This window comes from Maylandia zebra, linkage group LG16, assembly GCF_041146795.1.
Source record: "Maylandia zebra isolate NMK-2024a linkage group LG16, Mzebra_GT3a, whole genome shotgun sequence".
NCBI classification, from domain to species: Eukaryota; Metazoa; Chordata; class Actinopteri; order Cichliformes; family Cichlidae; genus Maylandia; species Maylandia zebra.
Window position 1 is genome coordinate 21,453,788 of NC_135182.1, and position 21,503 is coordinate 21,475,290.

The 21,503-nt window shown below is 37.3% G+C and overlaps 1 protein-coding gene across 2 annotated transcripts in view; it reads right to left on the bottom strand.

Annotated features, from left to right (window-relative positions):
* Nucleotides 1-8,078: 8,078 nt before the first annotated feature.
* scn1laa (sodium channel, voltage-gated, type I-like, alpha) overlaps nucleotides 8,079-21,503 on the bottom strand; it is a 28,693-nt gene continuing 15,268 nt past the window's right edge. For both annotated transcript variants that reach the window (XM_076875023.1, XM_076875022.1), the window contains 14 exons: nucleotides 21,230-21,468; nucleotides 20,888-21,061; nucleotides 19,734-20,090; nucleotides 19,122-19,577; nucleotides 15,667-15,805; nucleotides 15,424-15,578; nucleotides 15,073-15,246; nucleotides 14,815-14,937; nucleotides 13,224-13,490; nucleotides 13,061-13,117; nucleotides 12,416-12,553; nucleotides 12,219-12,323; nucleotides 11,843-12,113; nucleotides 8,079-11,746 (listed from right to left, as the gene is read on the bottom strand). In XM_076875023.1, coding sequence (XP_076731138.1) covers nucleotides 10,548-11,746; nucleotides 11,843-12,113; nucleotides 12,219-12,323; nucleotides 12,416-12,553; nucleotides 13,061-13,117; nucleotides 13,224-13,490; nucleotides 14,815-14,937; nucleotides 15,073-15,246; nucleotides 15,424-15,578; nucleotides 15,667-15,805; nucleotides 19,122-19,577; nucleotides 19,734-20,090; nucleotides 20,888-21,061; nucleotides 21,230-21,468 — 3,854 coding nt within the window. In that variant the 3' untranslated portion in view covers nucleotides 8,079-10,547. The remainder of the gene's footprint in view (nucleotides 11,747-11,842; nucleotides 12,114-12,218; nucleotides 12,324-12,415; nucleotides 12,554-13,060; nucleotides 13,118-13,223; nucleotides 13,491-14,814; nucleotides 14,938-15,072; nucleotides 15,247-15,423; nucleotides 15,579-15,666; nucleotides 15,806-19,121; nucleotides 19,578-19,733; nucleotides 20,091-20,887; nucleotides 21,062-21,229; nucleotides 21,469-21,503) is intronic.

Sequence of the window (21,503 nt, forward strand, 5' to 3'; positions counted from 1 at the left end):
TATCCATTGTGGTTTGTACAGACCATTATTGATCAAAGCACCATGCCCACTAATACAAGCAGCTCACTTGCTAATGAGCCCTTTATTTCTTTTTCCACAAGTGTTAAGAAAAAAAGTTGCCTGAAATTTGATGATTGCTTTGCACTTATATGCATGCACTCTTTCCACCGCTTGAGTTATAGAACTCTGGCCTACAGATTGTATTTTATGTTCTGTTATGTTTCTTGAGGTAGCAGTCTGATTGAGGGTAGTGGTGACGTCAACACGGTGCTTCCCAGTATATTTTAAAGGCAATAAAATATTTTTAGACCTGAATACGTTTAATGCAATTGTTGTTTGGAGCAACATTGTACAAATGTATATGAAAATGTATATGAAAATGTTTCAACAATACTAAAAAAATAACAGTCTGAGAAATGTTATTGGTATTCTCATTATATAGACATTAACTAGCAGAAGGCGTTGTTTGATCCTTTTACTTTAGATACTATATCATGCGTACTAAAAATATAGGAATTGCTTTTGAAAATATTAACATATATCCCACAAATGTCAAAATTTCAAAATCCTGAAGATCAGTCTAATTTGAGCAGGAAGGCATAGCTCAGTTGTTTTGTGGTTGACATATTGTAGAAAACGAAATAAATTATTGATATTGAAGCCTGCTTTGAGTGGCCATCAAAGGTTAGTGTGGGTGATCTCTGCCTATACAGCTTACTAGGGCTACCTGTTCTAATGGTCATCCAAACACGTCCTTATTGATATACACGACCAGTCAAAAGTTTGGACACCCCTTCTCATTATATCTTTTTTTTTTTTCATTTTTACTACTTTCTCCATTTTAGATACATACTGAAGACATTAAATGAAGCAAGATATATGGAATTATGTAGCAAAGAAAAAATGATAAATAACTCTAAATATGTTTTATATTTGAGATTCCTGAAAATAGCCACCCTTTGCTTGGTTGGCAGTGCTGCAAACCCTTGGCCTTCTGTCAATGAGCTTCATGATGTAGTCATCTGAAATCATTTTCACTTCATGGGTGTGCCTTATCAGGGTTCATTTGTGGACTTTCTTGCCTTCTCAATGGGGCTGGGACAATCAGTTGTGTTGTGCAGAAGTTGGGTTGGTACACAGCTGACAGCCCTATTTGACAATTGTTAGAATTCATATTATGGCAAGAACCAATCAGCTAAGTAAAAAGAAACAACAGTCCATCATTACTTTAAGAACTGAATGTCAGTCACTCTTGAAAATTGCTAAAACTTTGAATGTGTCCCCAAGTGCAGTCACCAAACCATCGAGCGCTATGACGAAACTCACATGAGGACCGCCCCAGAAAAGGAAGACAAAGAGTAAGCTCTGCTGCTGAGGATAAATTTGTCTGAGTCACCAGCCTCAGAAATTGCAAATTAACAGCACCTCAGATTAGAGCCCAGATAAACGCCACACAGAGTTTCAGTAGCAGACACATCTCTACATCAACTATTCAGAGGAGACTGAATCAGGCCTTCATGATCAAATAGCTGCTAAGAAACCACTACTAAGGCAAAGCAACAAGCAGAAGAGATCTGAGAATGGAATCTACAATATGTCATGGAACGTAAGAAAAACCATTAAATGAGAAGGTGTGTCCGAACTTTTGACTGGTAGTGTATATTAAGGTGTCAGAACCTATCATTAAGAATACAGGGGACCTTGTAAAATGTCATCTTTAAGAATCCAGCATAAATATTGCTTTAAAAACCCTTAATATAGACCCAGAATCCAAGTATATTGTAAACACGTGGTCGTAGTTGGCATCTTCACCTGTGTGGGCACTACTGAAGAAGTATGGCATTTACTTAAAGTAGAGCAGGAAGTGTAGTGACAAGACTCCAGAGAAACCCAGAGAGAGAGAGTCCATATGTGGTGAACAGACATTGCGAAAGTGATTCAGCCTGGGTTTGACATCAAGCTTGTTCTTTCTTTGATGAATAAAGAAAATGTGGCAGGATTTTGGACATTATGTTCAAAGAACAAAATTTGTCATTCACCATCTTGTCAGCTATAGTATGAAGCACTGTCTTGTATTACGCTGCTCTGTCTAGGAGCCAGGCCAACATGTTTGGAAGTATCTTTCGCCTGGCCCAACTTTGGCTGGGAAACTCTTAAGGTTCTTTGTTATTTGAAAACTTTAAGTGGGTGCATAAAAAGTATGTTCTGGCATGCTCTTCTTTAAGTTTTGTTTCAGAAGTAAGAGGGACTTAATAGTGTGTCTAGAGATGCTTCCATGTGTCTAATTGCTTTTAAAATCTGCCAACTCCTGCAAAGGTGAGATGCTTGGTGGACAAACTAAGAGTCTTCCTGTCTTCAGTTGGACTAGTTCCTTGGGTGAGTAATGAACATTTCCTGAAGGTTACTTTTAGACTGCTGAATAGCTTGCACAGGACCAGTTGGAAAGTTCTGAATAAACATTTGGGTTGATCTTTTACTTTTCCATTGACCATAGGATGTAGAGCAAATGGTGCTTTGGTACAATCTCTTAGAGCTGATCATACCTTATAGCAGTAGCGCAAAGATTATGTGAGGTGCCTTTGAGATAAGCGTACAAGTTTTGTGCTTATCTCATGGACTCTCATGGACATTAGTGAGCTGAGGTTCTTAGAAAATGTTGCATTAACCACTGTATTCCAATATTTAATAGTAGCTTGATAACTGTACCAGTAGGCAGCACGGTGGCACGGTGGTTAGCACTGTTGCCGCACAGCAAGAAGGTCCTGAGTTCAATTCCACCATCAGGCCGGGGTCTTTCTGTGTGGAGTTTGCATGTTCTCCCCGTGTCTGCGTGGGTTCCCTCCGGGTACTCCGGCTTCCTCCCACCGTCCAAAGACATGCAGTTTGTGGGGATAGGTTAATTGGAAAATCCAAATTGTCACTAGGTGTGAATGTGAGTATGAATGGTTGTCTGTCCTTTTGTGTTAGCCCTGTGACAGACTGGCGACCTGTCCAGGGTATACCCCGCCTCTCGCCCTACGACAGCTGGGATTGGCTCCAGCGCCCCCCGCGACCCTGAAAAGGAAAAGCGGTAGCGAATGGATGGATGGATGGATGGATAACTGTACCAATTTCTGTGTTTATGTAACCACATACAGGGAGTGCAGAATTATTAGGCAAATGAGTATTTTGTCCACATCATCCTCTTCATGCATGTTGTCTTACTCCAAGCTGTATAGGCTCGAAAGCCTACTACCAATTAAGCATATTAAAGAAGGGCATCAAAAAAGCCAAACACCATTACAAAAAGAAGGTAGAAGAACACTTCTCGAACTCCAACCCCCGACGCATGTGGCAAGGACTCCAGACCATTACAGACTACAGGACCACCAAACCCTCCCCCGCATCCTCTGAGGAGCCTCCGTACTAAGACCACCAGGTACCGGAACAGCTTCTTCCCCACAGCTGTCAGACTCCTGAACTCTGCCTCCTGACATCTGACCCACGTTAAACTCATGGACTGAACATACACACACCCACAATGGACAACTGTACCCTCATACACACAATAATAACATGGACTGAACCACCACTCACAACCACTAGCACTTTATATAGCCTCTGTAGAAACTATCTACACCCTCACTTATCTTAACTGCACTACTGTATAGCTCTGTGTAAATAATCATTCTGTACATTCGATAATCTTTAATCCTACAACTGTTTACAACTTGCACAGTTCCCATTTCTGTATAGCTGTGTATCTCAGATTCTGTAAAGTTATTTATTTCATTTCATATTCTGTATAGTTTTTCATATTTATATCCTGTTCATAGCCTGTACATAGCTTGTACTCACTACAGCCTGTACATACTTATAGTTATAGAATATTCACAACATACTTCATACCGTGTACATTATAACATACCATAATAGACCCATTTCTGTAATATACTCACATATCTATATTATTGCTAATATATATTGTAATATATCTATATCACTAAAGCATTTCTGGATGGATGCAAACTGCATTTCGTTGCCCTGTACCTGTGCTTGTGCAATGACAATAAAGTTGAATTCTATTCTATTCTATTCTATTCTATTCTATTCTATTCTATTCTATTAGGTGATGTGCATCTCTGTAATGAGAAGGGGTGTGGTCTAATGACATCAACACCCTATATCAGGTGTGCATAATTATTAGGCAACGTCCTTTCCTTTGGCAAAATGGGTCAAAAGAAGGACTTGACAGGCTCAGAAAAGTCAAAAATAGTGAGATATCTTGCAGAGGGATGCAGCAGTCTCAAAATTGCAAAGCTTCTGAAGCGTGATCATCGAACAATCAAGCGTTTCATTCAAAATAGTCAACAGGGTTGCAAGAAGCGTGTGGAAAAACCAAGGCGCAAAATAACTGCCCATGAACTGAGAAAAGTCAAGCAGCTGCCAAGATGCCACTTGCCACCAGTTTGGCCATATTTCAGAGCTGCAACATCACTGGAGTGCCCAAAAGCACAAGGTGTGCAATACTCAGAGACATGGCCAAGGTAAGAAAGGCTGAAAGACGACCACCACTGAACAAGACACACAAGCTGAAACGTCAAGACTGGGCCAAGAAATATCTCAAGACTGGTTTTTCTAAGGTTTTATGGACTGATGAAATGAGAGTGAGTCTTGATGGGCCAGATGGATGGGCCCGTGGCTGGATTGGTAAAGGGCAGAGAGCTCCAGTCCGACTCAGACGCCAGCAAGGTGGAGGTGGAGTACTGGTTTGGGCTGGTATCATCAAAGATGAGCTTGTGGGGCCTTTTCGGGTTGAGGATGGAGTCAAGCTCAACTCCCAGTCCTACTGCCAGTTTCTGGACAACACCTTCTTCAAGCAGTGGTACAGGAAGAGGTCTGCATCCTTCAAGAAAAATATGATTTTCATGCAGGACAATGCTCCATCACACGCGTCCAAGTACTCCACAGCGTGGCTGGCAAGAAAGGGTATAAAAGAAGAAAAACTAATGACATGGCCTCCTTGTTCACCTGATCTGAACCCCATTGAGAACCTGTGGTCCATCATCAAATGTGAGATTTACAAGGAGGGAAAACAGTACACCTCTCTGAACAGTGTCTGGGAGGCTGTGGTTGCTGCTGCACGCAATGTTGATGGTGAGCAGATCAAAACAGTGACAGAATCCATGGATGGCAGGCTTTTGAGTGTCCTTGCAAAGAAAGGTGGCTATATTGGTCTCTGATTTGTTTTTGTTTTGTTTTTGAATGTCAGAAATGTATATTTGTGAATGTGGAGATGTTATATTGGTTTCACTGGTAAAAATAAATAATTGAAATGGGTATATATTTGTTTTTTGTTAAGTTGCCTAATAATTATGCACAGTAATAGTCACCTGCACACACAGATATCCCCCTAAAATAGCTAAAACTAAAAACAAACTAAAAACTACTTCCAAAAACATTCAGCTTTGATATTAATGAGTTTTTTGGGTTCATTGAGAACATGGTTGTTGTGCAATAATAAAATTATTCCTCAAAAATACAACTTGCCTAATAATTCTGCACTCCCTGTATACACCTTCAGGTAGAGTGCTGACTGGCGAAACAGGTGATAAATAGAAATGGAGCCTTACATTTATTTTACATGTGTGTGTATATAGGCCTATATTAATCAAACAGTACATTAGGTATATCTGTTCTACTACTAATTAATGTAAATATCTTATAAATATCTTATAAATGTACCAAAATCTCAGAGGGGTGTTGCCATCACCTTGTTGAATCGACACCATAAAGAATTAAGGCTGTTCTAGAGCCAAAAAGAGGTCCAACCCAGTGCTAGCAACATCTTCCCAATAAAGTGTCCAGTGAGTCAACATTTGCAGTAATTTTGTTCTTGTAATAATTAAAAAGGAAATGAAGGAGGAAATGGTGCACACTTTGTCTGTAAACTGTGATAGTTGTTATTCTGAGTTGGGAGTGATTCACTGGAAACAAAGTGTGTGTCTGTGTGTGCATATAGGTGTGTGCGATTTAGAGGTTGAGATAAACAGTGAGTGTCCGTGTGTGGTTGCCTGTCTGTGTGTCGTTCTATTAGTGCAGTGGGAAGGTGGAGGGAGGGGAAGGGGAACTCACCACTATATAATCTAATAGGATTTTCTTCCCATCTATCCACAGAAAATACAATTACAAAGCTGTAATGGGTAGCATTCTCAAATTTCTCTCGCAAATGATTTTTTTTCTTTTACTACTCTCCTCTGTGCATACCAGTGGCGAAATATTAAGCCCAATACATCCTTTCACGTAAAACATGCCCATGTGTTATAGCCCATCTTGTGAGACTCCAGGGGTGGGGGCACCAGATCGACTTCCGACCTTCCACCATAATATGGTTTAACAAAGGAGGCTGATGTCATGTTGCTTGGCAACCAGCAAGGAGAATCTGCAGAATCACTCTTGATTTACTGGTCATTAAAACAGGCAAACTGAAGGCCTAACTCCACTTGTTGCTGTGAGTGAAGATGCCAATTTCAACCTTTGGCTACATTTCATATTAAGCTGGCATTTTCTAATAAAATACATTTCATATTAAGTTAAATGTTTGTTTGTTTTTTAAAGAAAAGGAATCTTGACATTTGCCATTTACAGTTAAAAAAATTGTGATGTTCTGAGAGCAACGTTAGGAATAATTTATTTATAAACAGCTATTAAGAACTAAACAATTATTTTGAGTGTAAAAGGAACCAAATCTTTACCATAGTGTAGTTACTGGGTGTGGCCCAAAGTAATAATCACATAATCATTATTAGACAGAATGGCAGGAATAATCAGCACTTTGCCATCAGCCTCTTGTTTACTTCCCACAGGGTTAGGCAGCCACAGTAGGCAAAATCAATGTTGGACTATAATGAATATTTGGACTGTCATTAATAATTAATAAAATGTTCCACACACTTAAGATGCTAATAGTTTCCGGCAGAAGCCACAAAGCACTCTCAAAAAGCAGATTCTAGTTTCTTTCATTGATGTTTTCTGAAACTGCATTTAAATGAAAATATCATCAACTTGTAGTGTACATATTTTAAGTTGTGAAGCTTACTTCTTGGCAACAACGGGCTAAAAAACTTTAAAAAAAAAAGCTTTGCAAGCCACTCGATCGCTCAAGATTGTTTTCTGATATTCATAAATCCACAATTGCTTTCAATATTCCAATAAATACAAAACATTAAGATGTCCAATTTACAGTTAGAGTTCTTATTACATCTTGCATTTGCGAGAGATCATGATAGCTTCACCATTTTACCGGTCCTCAAGTAACATAGATGTTGATCGTGGTTCAGTAATTGTCAGCACTGTTAATGTTCTACAGCCTGTTACTGTAAAAGCTGATGCTTAATGCCTTTGAATCATCATTGCACTTTAGAGCAGTTTTTCAAGATGAAATACTCTCATGCAACTGAAAAGTACTCATCAGCTTCATTCAACTGGCAAGCCTGATGACAGTGACAACAGTAAATAAATACAAATAAAATTAAACCAAAATAGGCAACTGGCTTTCATAAATTTCAACATTAAAGATTTTGTTAACTCAATTTTGATAGGTAAGCACTCACTGTAGGTGTGGTTTGACTTTCTCACTTTGCAACTTTCAGATGTTTACATAAAATATAGCCCAACAATACAAATTTAAAACTTATTTAAACAAGATCTCTTTGAGATATAGTATGATTAATCTGCCTTGTACCACCAGACATGAAAAAAAAAAGCCTCTCACAGACAGTATTGTTTTCAGCTAGATTATTTAAGTGCCTCAGTTCACTAGCACAAATGGTTTCCTCTCATAATGAGAGGAAACCATTTGTGTCATGAGATTGGTGAACTGGTTACGTTTGAACGAGACATGTTAATATGCATTAATGTGTCGATCAGTCAACAAGTAAAAGGTTTAATCCATGACCAACCTTGCATGCCCCCCTCCTTATTTGCATATTGAAGGACAAGAAATGAATACAGAAGTACATAAATAAATGCAATCAAAAATGATTCCTCACCCTCAATAAACACGAAGCAATAATTCTGAGTAAAATGCAACAGAAATATACAAAATCGACATTTTATTTATTCAAATAATTAATCATGGAAATTAATAATGAAAGAAAATGTGCCTAAAATAAACTGAATGTATAAACTGAATGTATACCAGTCAATTTATGGAAAATTGACATGCAATTAAATTAGTTAAAGTCAGCGTTTTAAGCTGAACTTTTGTTTTGTTTTGTTTTTTGAGTTGTGGAAACATGCACTATTAAATTACAAAGAAAGAAAATAAAGACAGAAAATAATACAAATGTAAATATAGCTGGATGCAAAAAATAAGAACACAGAAATTTTGGGGGAATAGTGAATAAATAAATAGAGGAATGAACACAAATGGATACAGAACCAAAATAAATGATAAATATCAATTTATATCACATTATATAAAATAATTATTACATACAAATAGTTTTAATATTACTTTTGCTACATAATACAAGGAATTTGATATATTTTTTAAGTCATTTATTTTTTTTTCATTCTGACAGTTTTATTCCCCCATAAAACAAACAAAGTGTATGTTCTCTGCTCATAAGATAAACATGCATCTTGTTGTGGTCATTGCTGTTCTTACTGGTCATTTTATTTAGGAATTGCTATATATGGCTCAGCCATATTGTCCCCCCCCCCCCCCCCCCCCCCTCCAATTTTAGAGTACAACGAAAAAGTCATTCTAGAATCTCAAAAATATAAGGGCTGTAGATGGGTAAACAAAGCATATTACACATAACAAAAATAAATAAAGATGGAAGTAGTTCTTAACAAACACATTTGAATGGACAAAAGGCAGAAAGTAGTACACTGCTATTCCAGGAAATACTGTGAATGATAAGAAGACAAATGTTATAATCTAATGCAATCAAATCGTCTCACTGAATAGCTTTTCCCATAATCCCCTTCCAGTTCCACCCTCACACTCCACTTAAGCAGTCATGAATTAAATAATGCCGCTCATACTTTACTTTCCGTGATAAAATAAATGAATGTTGTAGGCATACTTGACTTAAATGTAATCTTTATTCCTTTAGCTTTTCAGTGAAATAGGTTATAGCATTGTCTTGCATGCAGGTAATTTATACACTACAAGCATTATGCATATAAATGATGGGAGTTGTTAAAGTCTTTGTAATCAAAACATTCTTGCATTATGCATACAGTATACCTTTATGTTGAACGTTTTAATTACATGCAGAATGTAATTACATGAATGGATTTATACTTTTATAACACAGAACGAGAAAAGTTTATGAAACAGTTTAGGATGGATGTGATTGGATGTGTGAATAACTGAAAAAATGAACACAATATAAAATGTAAACAGAAGTAGGAAATAGCTTAGGACATGTGAGATGTGAAAAGCCATATCCTTGAGGTCATTCAGAATATTGTGAGCCATATTTCACTTGGCTTAGACAAAAAACATAAAAAGATTTAATGGTGCACTCTGAGAAAACTTTTTACATAAAATAAAACAACACCCCACCCCTTTTACAGTTATAATTTACAAAATGTCCATTGAAGATTATGTAAAAACAGCTTAACAGAAGGGACATATAATGACAACAGTATCCATGTGTCTCAGAAATAAGAATTTCCAACCATATTTAAGTTTTTTATAAACAATTGCAATTTTCACCTTATAGCTCCTATTGGATGCATCAAACCCCTGTTGGCCAAATACAACAACATATGGAGAATGATTTGAAAAATGATTTAACAGTGTACAAAGTATTTTTCAAGGGTTACTGATCTGACACTGATAATCAAATATAATCAGCAAACTTCTTTGTGATTTGTTTCGATTGAAGGGTAAGTTTCTGTATTGTAATAAAAAAGCAGCCTTATCAAGGCTTCTTTGCATCTGGTGGACAAATCATGGCGCACACTCTAGCATGTATAATCACTGACAATGTCTCTAGGATTTGAAGTACTATTAGTGACAAGCAAAAATAACCTTAAAGCAGTGCATTTCTGTGTAAAGTCTATACCTGAAGATACAACCCTAAAAAAATGTATAAAAAGACAATTAACCAAACTATGATTTTTTTTTTCAGCAATAGCATATAACTCTCCTTTTTTCCTGCTTGAAAAATTAAGTTGAGTAATACACCAATCAGTGATATAACAACAATTCAAGACACTGGGTAGCAGAACTAGCTGCAATACAAGTAAAGCAGTAACTAATATGCCTTTCAGAACACTAAGTAATGTCGTCTCACCTCACAAGCAGACATAATGGATCTTTGCTCTTCAATTCATCCAAGTGAGTCATACAGTCATACAGTCATACTGTAGCCTGAATGGCTCTTTTCTATTTTAGAAACTCTCCTCTAGACTCAAGCAAGCACAGTCAGTTTGGCATAGTAGATATCCATACTACAGAAGAGAATCCACTGGATGTCTTAGTCACTGTGGAAGGTTGTAAACATTTTGCATTCACTACATTGTCTTTGGTGTAGCACAGATTTCCTTTACATATCTTGTTCTTTGACATCTTTGCTCACAACCTCCTTTTCACTTTTGTCTTTTTCATATTTGTTTTTTCCATTTGTTGTCACACTGTTACATGAAGGTTGAGAGGCAGCAGAAGGTGTCAGTTTGCTTTTATTGGCACTAGACGTGTTTTTAAGTTTGTCTGTGTCATGCTTTCCCTTGTTAATGAGCTTTTTATCCTTTTGATTGTTAATATTGGATGTGTCATGGGACCTTCTGTCTTTTCCTGGACACTTCCTTGTATAATGCCTGAATGCTCTCTGGATGACAGCAGCTGAAACCTCCTCCTGTTTGCGACGGAGGGTGGTAGTGATGGGTTCGTAGGACAACTTGGAAGGATTTGAGGCCATGAAACGCTCTTCCATTTGCTCCTTTAGAATGTCCATTTCTCCACCCTCACCTAGAACACGCTTTGTGAATGCAAACAGGATGTCTAGGCAGTGAATGCGGTCACCACTCACCATCGGTAAGTCCATAGAGATCAGGTCAAACTTGTTAGGCTTGGCTATGCGCAATGGTGGTTCCAGATTATCTGCAAATTCTGAAAGCATTTTATACTCAATGAACTGTGTTGCATGAGGATCAAACCTTTCCCAGACCTCATAAAACGTTTCAAAATCATCCTCACTCAGTGGGTCAGCACTCTCTTCAGTAGCTACACCAAAGTTTTCCAGGATGACTGCAATGTACATATTCACCACAATAAGGAAACAGATGATGATGTAGCTCACAAAGAAAGTAATTCCCAGTGTAGGATTTCCACAGTTTCCTTTAAAATTACTACCAGGATTCTCCATCTCAGGGTCACAGTCATCTTCATTTTTGTTGAGAATGGGATATAGTAGGGTATCCCATCCACCTGAGGTGGTGATTTGGAACAGACAGATCATGCTGTTTGCAAAAGTCTCAAAATTGAAAAGATCGTCAATACCTCTTTCCTTCTTGACATATGCAAAGTTTGACATGGCAAAGATCGCATAGATGAACATCACCAAGAAGAGCAAGAGACCAATGTTGAACAAGGCGGGAAGTGACATCATCAAGGCAAACAAGAGTGTGCGTATTCCTTTGGCACTTTTAATAAGGCGGAGGACGCGGCCAATCCGTGCCAGTCGGATGACTCTGAACAAGGTTGGTGAAAGAAAGTATTTTTCTATTATTTCGGAGAGAAACAAACCTAAAGAAAGAAATGAAAAGATTAAACACTGGATGACAGATTACTGCAATATTAAAAATGTATCAGAGAAAAACTGTAAATGGAGGTGAGTCATACCGATGATTGACAGAATAACAACGATGAAATCAAATATATTCCAGCCATTCATGAAAAAGTAGTGCCGGAGTGAGAGCATCTTTAATATGCACTCTCCAGTGAAGACGACAATGAATATCACATTTACATAGTAGAGGACGTTTTTCTTGTAGTCTGATTGTTCATCAGTTTCCACCATCATAGTGATCATATTAAGCGATATTAGAACCATGATCACAATATCAAATGATTGCTTGGTGGTAAAATCGAAGATGTATCCTTGAATCTTGTTCTAAAACAGACATGCATAGGAAAAATAAACAACAATAAATTTTGGATTAAATAAAAGTGAGGGTTTTAATTCATACTGAATGCAGTCAAGGCTTGAGTTACATACCGATGGTCTAGGGATCGGTTTTTGTGGTTTTTTTGACCCCAGTTTTTTCATGGCATTGTAGTATTTCTTTTGTTCTTCAGTCATAAAGATGTCTTGACCTCCGAAGTAAAGAAAGCATGATAGGCATGTTGAATCACAACAACATGTTGGAAGCCAAAATACCACAAATTTGTTTAAAAAGCAGATTTGATACTTATCTTTTTCTTTTGCTGATTGAAGTTGTCTATAATGACACCAATGAAGAGATTGAGTGTGAAAAATGCTCCAAATATGATGAAAACAACAAAATAACAGTACATATATAGGTTGATCTCATAGTCTGGTTGTTCTTCTGGCTACATAGATGACAGAAAAAACGAGACATTAAAACAGAGTCATCCTTTGAATTTCTGTACTGGTTGAGTTCATGTGTGCCTCATGAGGAGTGGCCCTACTTGTGTGGCATTTAGATTACCGTAAAGCCCGCCCCCCAAAATAATTTTGTTCAAATAAAAAGGACTTCAAAGCCTGATGCAGTTTGTCACCTTCAAACTTTGAACTAACAGCTAACTGGACTATTTTATCTTTACCAAGATTCTGATCTGTAAATACATTTTAAGCATTTTGATCATGATTAAGCAGCAACAGCAGGAAATGTTTGGTATGCATCAGGTGTAGTGTTCCACAGCTTTAACGTGGCCAAACAAAATAGGATAATCTAAAATTAATTTAACAGTGTTATATGTTTTTCGTGAACAACGTGTCATCTCCACAAAAAAGAAGGTGTAATATGATTTAATTAAACATTGATATTTTATAGGAGTTCAAGCATTTCAACACTGAAATACTAAAAAAATCACCACCTTGCTTTGAGAATCAACAGCAGCATACATGATGTCCATCCAACCCTTAAATGTAGCCTGTAGAAAAGAATACAGCAAGTGGCATTAAAAACACATATTGTTGTATTACAAAACTGGCACAAAATGTGACACTAATTATGAAACACAATACTGAGTTACTTACCACTTGCAACAGTGCAAGGTAACCCATGCCAACATTATCAAAGTTGACCTTGACGTTCTTCACCTTAGAATCCGTGAAATTACAGTCTTTCATATGTTTCACTTTTGATGCAGTAAACGGCTCATTTGTGGTTGTGTTGACACAATAGTAGAACTTTCCCGCAAATAAGTTGACCCCCATGATGCTGAAAATGAGCCAGAAGATGAGGCATACCAGCAGCACATTGAAGATAGAGGGAATGGCTCCCAATAGGGCATTGACAACCACCTGCACACACAAATCATGACATATCTGTAAAGCTGACAGGGATCACAGAATCTTAAAGTGATGTACCACACTGTATACTCTGGCAATGGGGAAAAACAAATGTGTGCCAACATGCATATTGACATCACACCTCATCACAGCTATGACTAACGCCAAAGATCCAACACAACTACATGGTAAAGGTGGAAACAGAATCAGGAGAGGAGTCAGCAGATGAGTTTTAAATTTTAGATAAACATTGAAATGAACACCTGGTAGAGAAAGGAGGATGCCGCAAAATTTGATTACTGTAAAAAGAAAAATACATAAAACATAAAGAAGATCATGTTACATACGCAACAAACAATATCAAAACAGCGATACTGGCATGGAAGCTATTATGGCACTACTGACGCACATGAGAATTTGTGCATGCAAATCAGGGAATACTCTGGCTACCACGTGAGGAAAGATGATCACTGTAGCAGTGCTGTAAATCTAGACCACCACAATATGAAGGCAACTAATCAATACCTGCCTTATTGATTTCAGCAGCCAACAAAGCTGTCTCTTCAGTTACATAAGTTATCAACCTGATAAGACCATGCTTGCATAGCACGGCAAAAAACTCTAATGCCGTTAGATATCACAAGAGAAAAGTGATATAAGAATAATTTGATATTTTGGTATTTATTTATTTTTTGTTTCTTAAGAGTTAGAGTAGCACTTTATTTGACTTTATTTATTTCACAGCTGTTGTTTTTATTTATTTAAGTTCTTTGTACCTTCGAGTTACAGGATTTTATTTTTTGTGTTGTATTACTTTTGATTTTGAATTGATTTATTTTCATTATTAGATGTTGTGTATTAGCTCTGTAAAAAACAAACACATTTCTTGAGTCAATGAAAACAAATTTACAATATTAAAAACAGCATTTTTTTTTAACTTATGAAAAGCACTATATAATGGGGTTGTATTCTCAGCAAGAAATTCCCGCAATGTCAAACTATTCCTTTTATCAAAATTCTGCATCACTGGTGTATATTTGAGGAAAAAAGTGATTTTTTTTCAACTTGTAGAACAAAATACTTAAGCTTACCAGGATGACAAATGAAGGCAGGAGAAAGGGAATTGGGAGAAGACAGGAATGGTTGCATGCAACAAATTGTATTTTTTATTGTTGAATCTGTGCTACAATAATTAAGCAATTTCTGATGGCAAAAAGGTGGCCCATCTAGAGCTAACAAGCTGTACCTAATGAAGTGGAAGTGTTCTGCACTAGTATATTGAGCTAGTGCTAGACAGCATGACTCTGAATGGATAAGTACTTTCAACAACTCTTACCCTCATGCCCTCAAAGCGTGACAGGGCTCTCAGTGGCCTCAGAGCTCTTAGAGTTCTCAGAGACTTGATGGCACCAAGTTCATTAGCACCTAATGCGTTGGCTACCAGACTGACCAGTGAGACCTAGAACACATGCAACACATGTCATGAGCAAAGAAGAAATATTACACACATTAATCAAAGACAGTGCAGTTTCATTCTACGTCTCAACACAACAAAGAACAGATTCAGCACTGTGTAAGCAGAGTTTCAACCTACATCAACAATTAGGAAGTCCAACCAGCACCAGGCATTTGTAAAATACTTGGCAAATCCATATGCCACCCACTTCAGTAACATCTCCAGAATAAAGATGTAAGTGAAAATTTTGTCTGCATACTCCAAAACTGTTTTAATAGTCTTCCTTTGCTCAATGTAGATATCCTCAAATGCCTAAATGTGTGGAAAAAGACAACCTTTAGTAATGCCAAACGTGCACATAATGAAATTTCCGTTTGAGAATCTATTGCTTGATGAGAGATCCTAGATAAAATATCTCACATAAATCCACAAAAGAAACCAAATTAGTCATCCAAATGCAACATTTGCTTTCTTCATGTAAATACTTACAAGGGCCCCACTGCTAAGCAGGATCATGAAGATAATAAAGCTCTCAAACCAGTTGTGCTCCACTATCCGATAACAGGTTTTTCGTAGTGTCCACCATGTCTTCCACCAGCCCACATCTACATTTACTTGACAACAACGGAATGTCTGCACACAGGCTGAAAAAAGACAATGGGCAGATGGGGTTTTAGTCATAGAAAATGCAGATTCAAATTACATTTAAGGTTAGGTAGGTGGTGAATTCACCAGCAGGGAAACAGGGATCGGGCTCCATAGTGTCTTCTAATTCAAAGTCTACGGAAATTGCTCCCTCTCCAGCTGGAAGACCATCCACTGTGCTTCCCTCTGAAGAGCTGAACTGTCCATCATCATCATCTTCAACGATCTGTTTATGAGAGAATGTGGATGAAAAAGAAGTGTTGGGTGAACAAATACAACAGAGCTATTGAGCAGCACTATTTTCACACAGAAATAGTTATAACATATGATCGTTAAATTAAAGCAGATATATGATCACACACAAACACATGCAAAACTTTAGCCAAAACAACAAACTATTAGTGCGTTGACTCCAAAGAACAGTTGAGTGGTTCTCAAGAGCAAAGGCACCAAGAAGTCTGCATTTCCTGCTCAGTTCCATATTACTGGAGGAAGAGCACAGATAGATAGATAGATAGACAGACAGACAGACAGACAGACAGACAGACAGACAGACAGACAGACAGACAGACAGACAGATAGATAGATAGACAGATAGACAGATAGATAGATAGATAGTGAGAGAGACTGGTAAATTTAAAGCCTGGCAATGCTTTGCAGTAGCCATAAGTTCACTCCTTTAGCCTGTTGTTGTATAGCTATCTGCAGGGCGTGTCTCCTAATAGCTAGTATGAAAACAGCTTGAATGTCTTCCTGGAGAATGCAGAAGCACTTGGCTGCCCTGGGACCAGCTAATGCAGAACAGGGAATAATGTAAGCATGTTACTCTGATACATTGTATGCCCTACTGTTAATATAATGATGCTTTGTACATCCATTCTACAACTGTAAATCTGAAAAGGGGAGCTTAATGTTACATTTATGGAAAACAAAGAGTCACAAATCAACACAATATGGCTGATTTTAAAATACAAACTATTTTGAATAATCAACAGTATTATAGCAAAGCTAACTCATTGTGTGCTGAAATCCAGAAATAATGGCTAATTACCACTGTGTTTTACTAACCCTGAAAAATCATAGGCACCATATTAACACCTTACAGGATATTTATCATTAAAAATATCCTTTATGTTTAGTGGTACACTGGGCTATAGTCTATCAGTACAGTCACTGTAAAAAGAAAGTACTCCTTTTAGGTGATGTGTATCAGGACATAATAACACATTAATTAATACAACCTCAGATGAACTACAAAACGTTATATATTACACACTTCCGGGTGTGAGCACATCTATAAAAGCAGACGTTTTGGCAGTTTGCTGGTCTGAGCACTCAGGTATGTGTTAACACAATGCCAAGGAGGAAAGGCATCAGCAGTGAAGTTAGAGAAGCATTCTTTACTTCCCATACATCTGGGAAGGATTATAAGAGCATTTTGAACAAGTATGAAGTCCATCATTCTACAGTCAGAAAGTTTAACCACAAGTGGAAATCATTTTAAACCATCCACTCCTGGCTGAGCTTGCCAGGAGTGGACATCTCAGCAAATTCACCCCAAAGTCAGGCCATGCAATGCTCAGGGAAACTACAAAAAACTCAAGAGGTTTGACAGTACGAAAGTACAATTAAATAAAGACTAAACAATTATGACGCGTTTGGAAGGATTGCCATGAGAAAGCCTCTGGTCTTTAAAAATAACGTGCCAGCATGGCTTGAAAAACTCGTGAAAAACTGAATTTTAACAAACTACATGTTTGCTCATAATTCACAGTGCCACGTTTGGTGAAAAGCAAACACATCATACCAACTGCCAAAGAGTCATAGAGTCCAACATAAACTACTTTTTATAAGTATTCTGCAGTCAAATGTGAGTGCATCTGTCCAAAAGCTAAAACGTGGCCCAAATAGGAAAATTGTCCCAACCACATCAACAGATCTACAACATAATGGCTATAAAAATGTGTTCATAAATGAAGGCCTTCAAAGCAATGTTGTAAACACGTGGGCTAAAATTTCTCAAGTCATACAGAAAACAGTTACTTCAAGTTATTGCTGCTAAAAGTGGTTCAGTAAGTTACTGAATCATGGGGTGTACATGTCACATGCTAATTCTATATATATATTTTGACTTACTTTTTGTTAAATAAATAATTGTTTAATCATTAACATACACGAGGGAGGGGGAAACATATTAGAAAAAACAAATCAAGTGAGTGAATTAAAGTCATCAAAGAATTATAACCCTTTAATCTCTGTTAAAGGGTTATTTGATTCTTCTCATAAGCAGGGCACTCTTTGATGAGTCTGATGTATTGTAAGGAGTTCTTACAGCATCTGTATCAAGCAACAACAAGTAAGCAGAAACAATACAACCCTTCCTTTAAAATACTGCCAAGAAATATTATTTTTTTCTGTTACCCATCCAAATAATAAATACATTCACGGACAGCAGCAATAACAATGCAACAGTAATATTATAGAGACTCAATATATTCCTTTCCTACAACACAAAACACCGTCCTCTTAGTAGGAGGATTAAGCTCCCTAGCACTCAGACTTAAATGGCTCATAATGTAATGTGCACACTGGTATTTTCCCGTCTATATGGTCTCTTCTTGTTAGAAGGCTATGGTATATGTGCAGTTAGGGAAAGTATCATGATACATGTCATTGCCATGACTGTAGATTGTAGGCTAAGTCCTTCACTTCACTTCACTTCACTTCTTCTATTTGCATACAATACAAGAATGGAAAAACCCCCAAATGACCAGTGTCACTATAATGAGTGCCCTGAAAAACTGACCTTTTTTTATTGAGCCATACTATAAACCTCTGCTGTGCAATAAGGTGCTTGAGCTTTTTTCATGTTCAAAGCTTGTAAAATTCAATTAAACCTGAAAGTTATCTTCCAATTTACACACAGTATGAAAACCTCAGGTAGGGCTTGAGCCATCACTTGAGACAGCATCTTACCAAAAACAAAATAAATGAGTTTAGACAAAAGAGTTTAGAGAAAAGCAATTGTTCATGCTCAGGAGATGGATATACACAGTGATCACTGCATTTCCAAGTGTCAGGAAGGGAAGAAATTTCATCAAGAAATTCAAAGAGAGCCACACAGTACAGAACAAGCTTGGCAGATGTAGCAAGAGAAGAATTTCAAATACTCTGGAATTTTGAACCTGGTATTTTTAAGTTTTTGTGAAATAATTTTGTTTCTGTGTGCAAAGTAAAATAATGTAAGAATAAAAAAAAACTAGGATGTTTGGAAATGAACACTAGGATGTGTTAAAATTCCTTTCTCTGTTAAACAGGACTTGGAAAAATTTGTGAAAAGTTATAGACGACTAACAATTCTGTCCTTTGCTGTATGGTAATGAATATCTAATTTACCTCACCAACAGTGTTCTTTTAAACCAAAGTCCTATGTGATTGCATTACATGTCATAAACATTTAACTTGCAATGTCATTTAAAAAATGTGCTCTAAAACAGAAATCAGGAATCTAGAGAGAGCAGTTTGACCAACAGGATCCTTACCGCAGGGCATCCTACTGCATCTGATGATGCACTGCTGAAGTCCTCAGTGTTAAGATTTTCAAAGTCAGACTCTCCGATAGCAATAGGAACAGTGACAGTCACACTAGGGTTGTTGATGAACGACATTATGGAATCATCACTCCTGCTGCTGACTATGTATTTGTCCCCAGTTTTGTCCACGCCAATCACCTCTCCATTGCCATGATTGGAGATTCCGTTTGACCCTAAAGGTTTGTGGAGTTCATCCAGAGATTTTTCCTCATCCTTCTTTTGTTTCTTATCTCTGAGGCAGGTGCTGCTGCAGGTGCTTCGAAGCACCGACTTTGTGAAGGCAATGCCTTTGTGTATGCGTGCCATGGCAATTTGCAAATTGTTTGACTCAGGGTCATCTTCTTGCTTTGCCAGGTTGTCAGCACTGAATGAACTCAGCAAAAGAGCCAAGAAGAGGTTCAATACCTATAAGGTAATGATATACAAGATAAGATTTGTAACTGATAATAACAAAAGAGCACATATTACTGTAAAACTGAATAATGAACAGGTTACTAAATTGGGAATTACATTTTTAAACAGATTAATGAATTAATGAATTGACCATAAAATGTAATGTACCACAAGGTTTCCTATAAACATGACCATCATGTAGAGAGTGAGACACTTGGGAATCCCAGCCACTTCCATACAGTCCCACATGGTTTCTATCCACTCTCCACAAAGCACCCGGAAAACAATGAGGAATGAATGGAAGAAGTCATTCATGTGCCAACGAGGAAGTGTGCAGTCCTCAGAAATTTTACACACACAGTCCTTGTATTTTTTTCCAAATAGCTGCATGCCCACCACAGCAAAGATGAAGACGATAATGGCCAAGACCAGTGTCAGGTTGCCCAAAGCCCCCACTGAATTACCAATTATTTTGATCAGTTTATTTAGAGTGGGCCAGGATTTAGCCAACTTGAATACTCTAAGCTGTAAAACAAGAGGAAACAGAAGTTATTTCCTAACTCAAAATACAACACAACATACATGCTATTGCATTTGTTACAAATAGAAGCATATAAATCCTTAGGAACTATGTAGATCCAAGTTTTGTCTTTCCTTTTTTTTTTTTTTAAGTGCTTAACCAGAGATAGTGACAGTAAACCAGCCTCAAATTATAATGCTCCCTCACAGCTAAAATTATTTTTATTATCAAATGTTTTTATAGTGGTATACATTGGGATTTTTTACATTGTATGCTGTGCTGCATGTTCTTTCTGTCAGCATGTCAGGGGTGTGAAATCTAATGGCTGAGTCACACTAGAGTAAAAATAGGATGACAACCTCTGGCTGAGAGTGGGAAAAAAAATCTGTGGTTGCCCAGTAATTGCATAGAACTAACCATTTCAAAGGCAATGAGTAAGTTCATTGCACTTATTTGCAATAATTTCGATCATGCCACAGTCTCCGACCACTATTTTCATAGTCTGATTATAGCATTAGGTAACAAAGCCAAAGCTAACCAAATAAACAGCAGGGTGCTGAGTGGATGAGTGGATCTTGTAACATATTGTTTGATTATTTATTTAATTATAGCAGAGTAAACCTGCTCTTCAGGTTTGGTATTTCCTAACCAACTCAGATCTTTTGGTATTATTTGCTAAGTGACTGCAAGTTTGAATATACTGAACACAGGCAAACACTGTAATAAATGTATACAAAGATACAGATAATTCCAAAGGTTTCGCTTGCTTCTTGATGCAAGTTTAAATTATATTTAGACTTACCAATCGGAATGATCTCAAAACAGACATGTTCTTCAAATTTTCCAAACAAAGCTCTATCAAGCTTAAACTGACAATGATCCCATCAAAGATATTCCATCTCTCCTGAAAGTAATAGTATGGATCCAGTGCAATCACCTTGAAGACCATTTCAGCCGTGAAGATGCCGGTGAATATCTATACACACACACACACACACACACACACACACACACACACACACACACACACACACACACACACACACACACACACACACAGACGCATACAAAGAAAAACCCCAGTGAAGATTAATAAAATCAATAGATATTTATATTTAAAAAATATTCTCTAAATTGAACTAACCTTATTGCCAACAGCAAGCATGCTTTGGAACCCATCACTCATTGGATAATGTTCCATGGCCATAAACAATGTGTTTAGTGCAATGCAGATGGTGATGAATAGATCCATAAATGGGTCCATCACGATTAGTTTGACAATTTTTTTTAATTTCAGCCATCCTGGACAACACTCCCAGATTAGGAAGGTGTGGGCAAAATCATACCAGCAAGGAGGACACTTCTGCCGTGACTCTTCAAGTTCTGATTGCAAAACATATTTTGTGTGAAAGTACAAT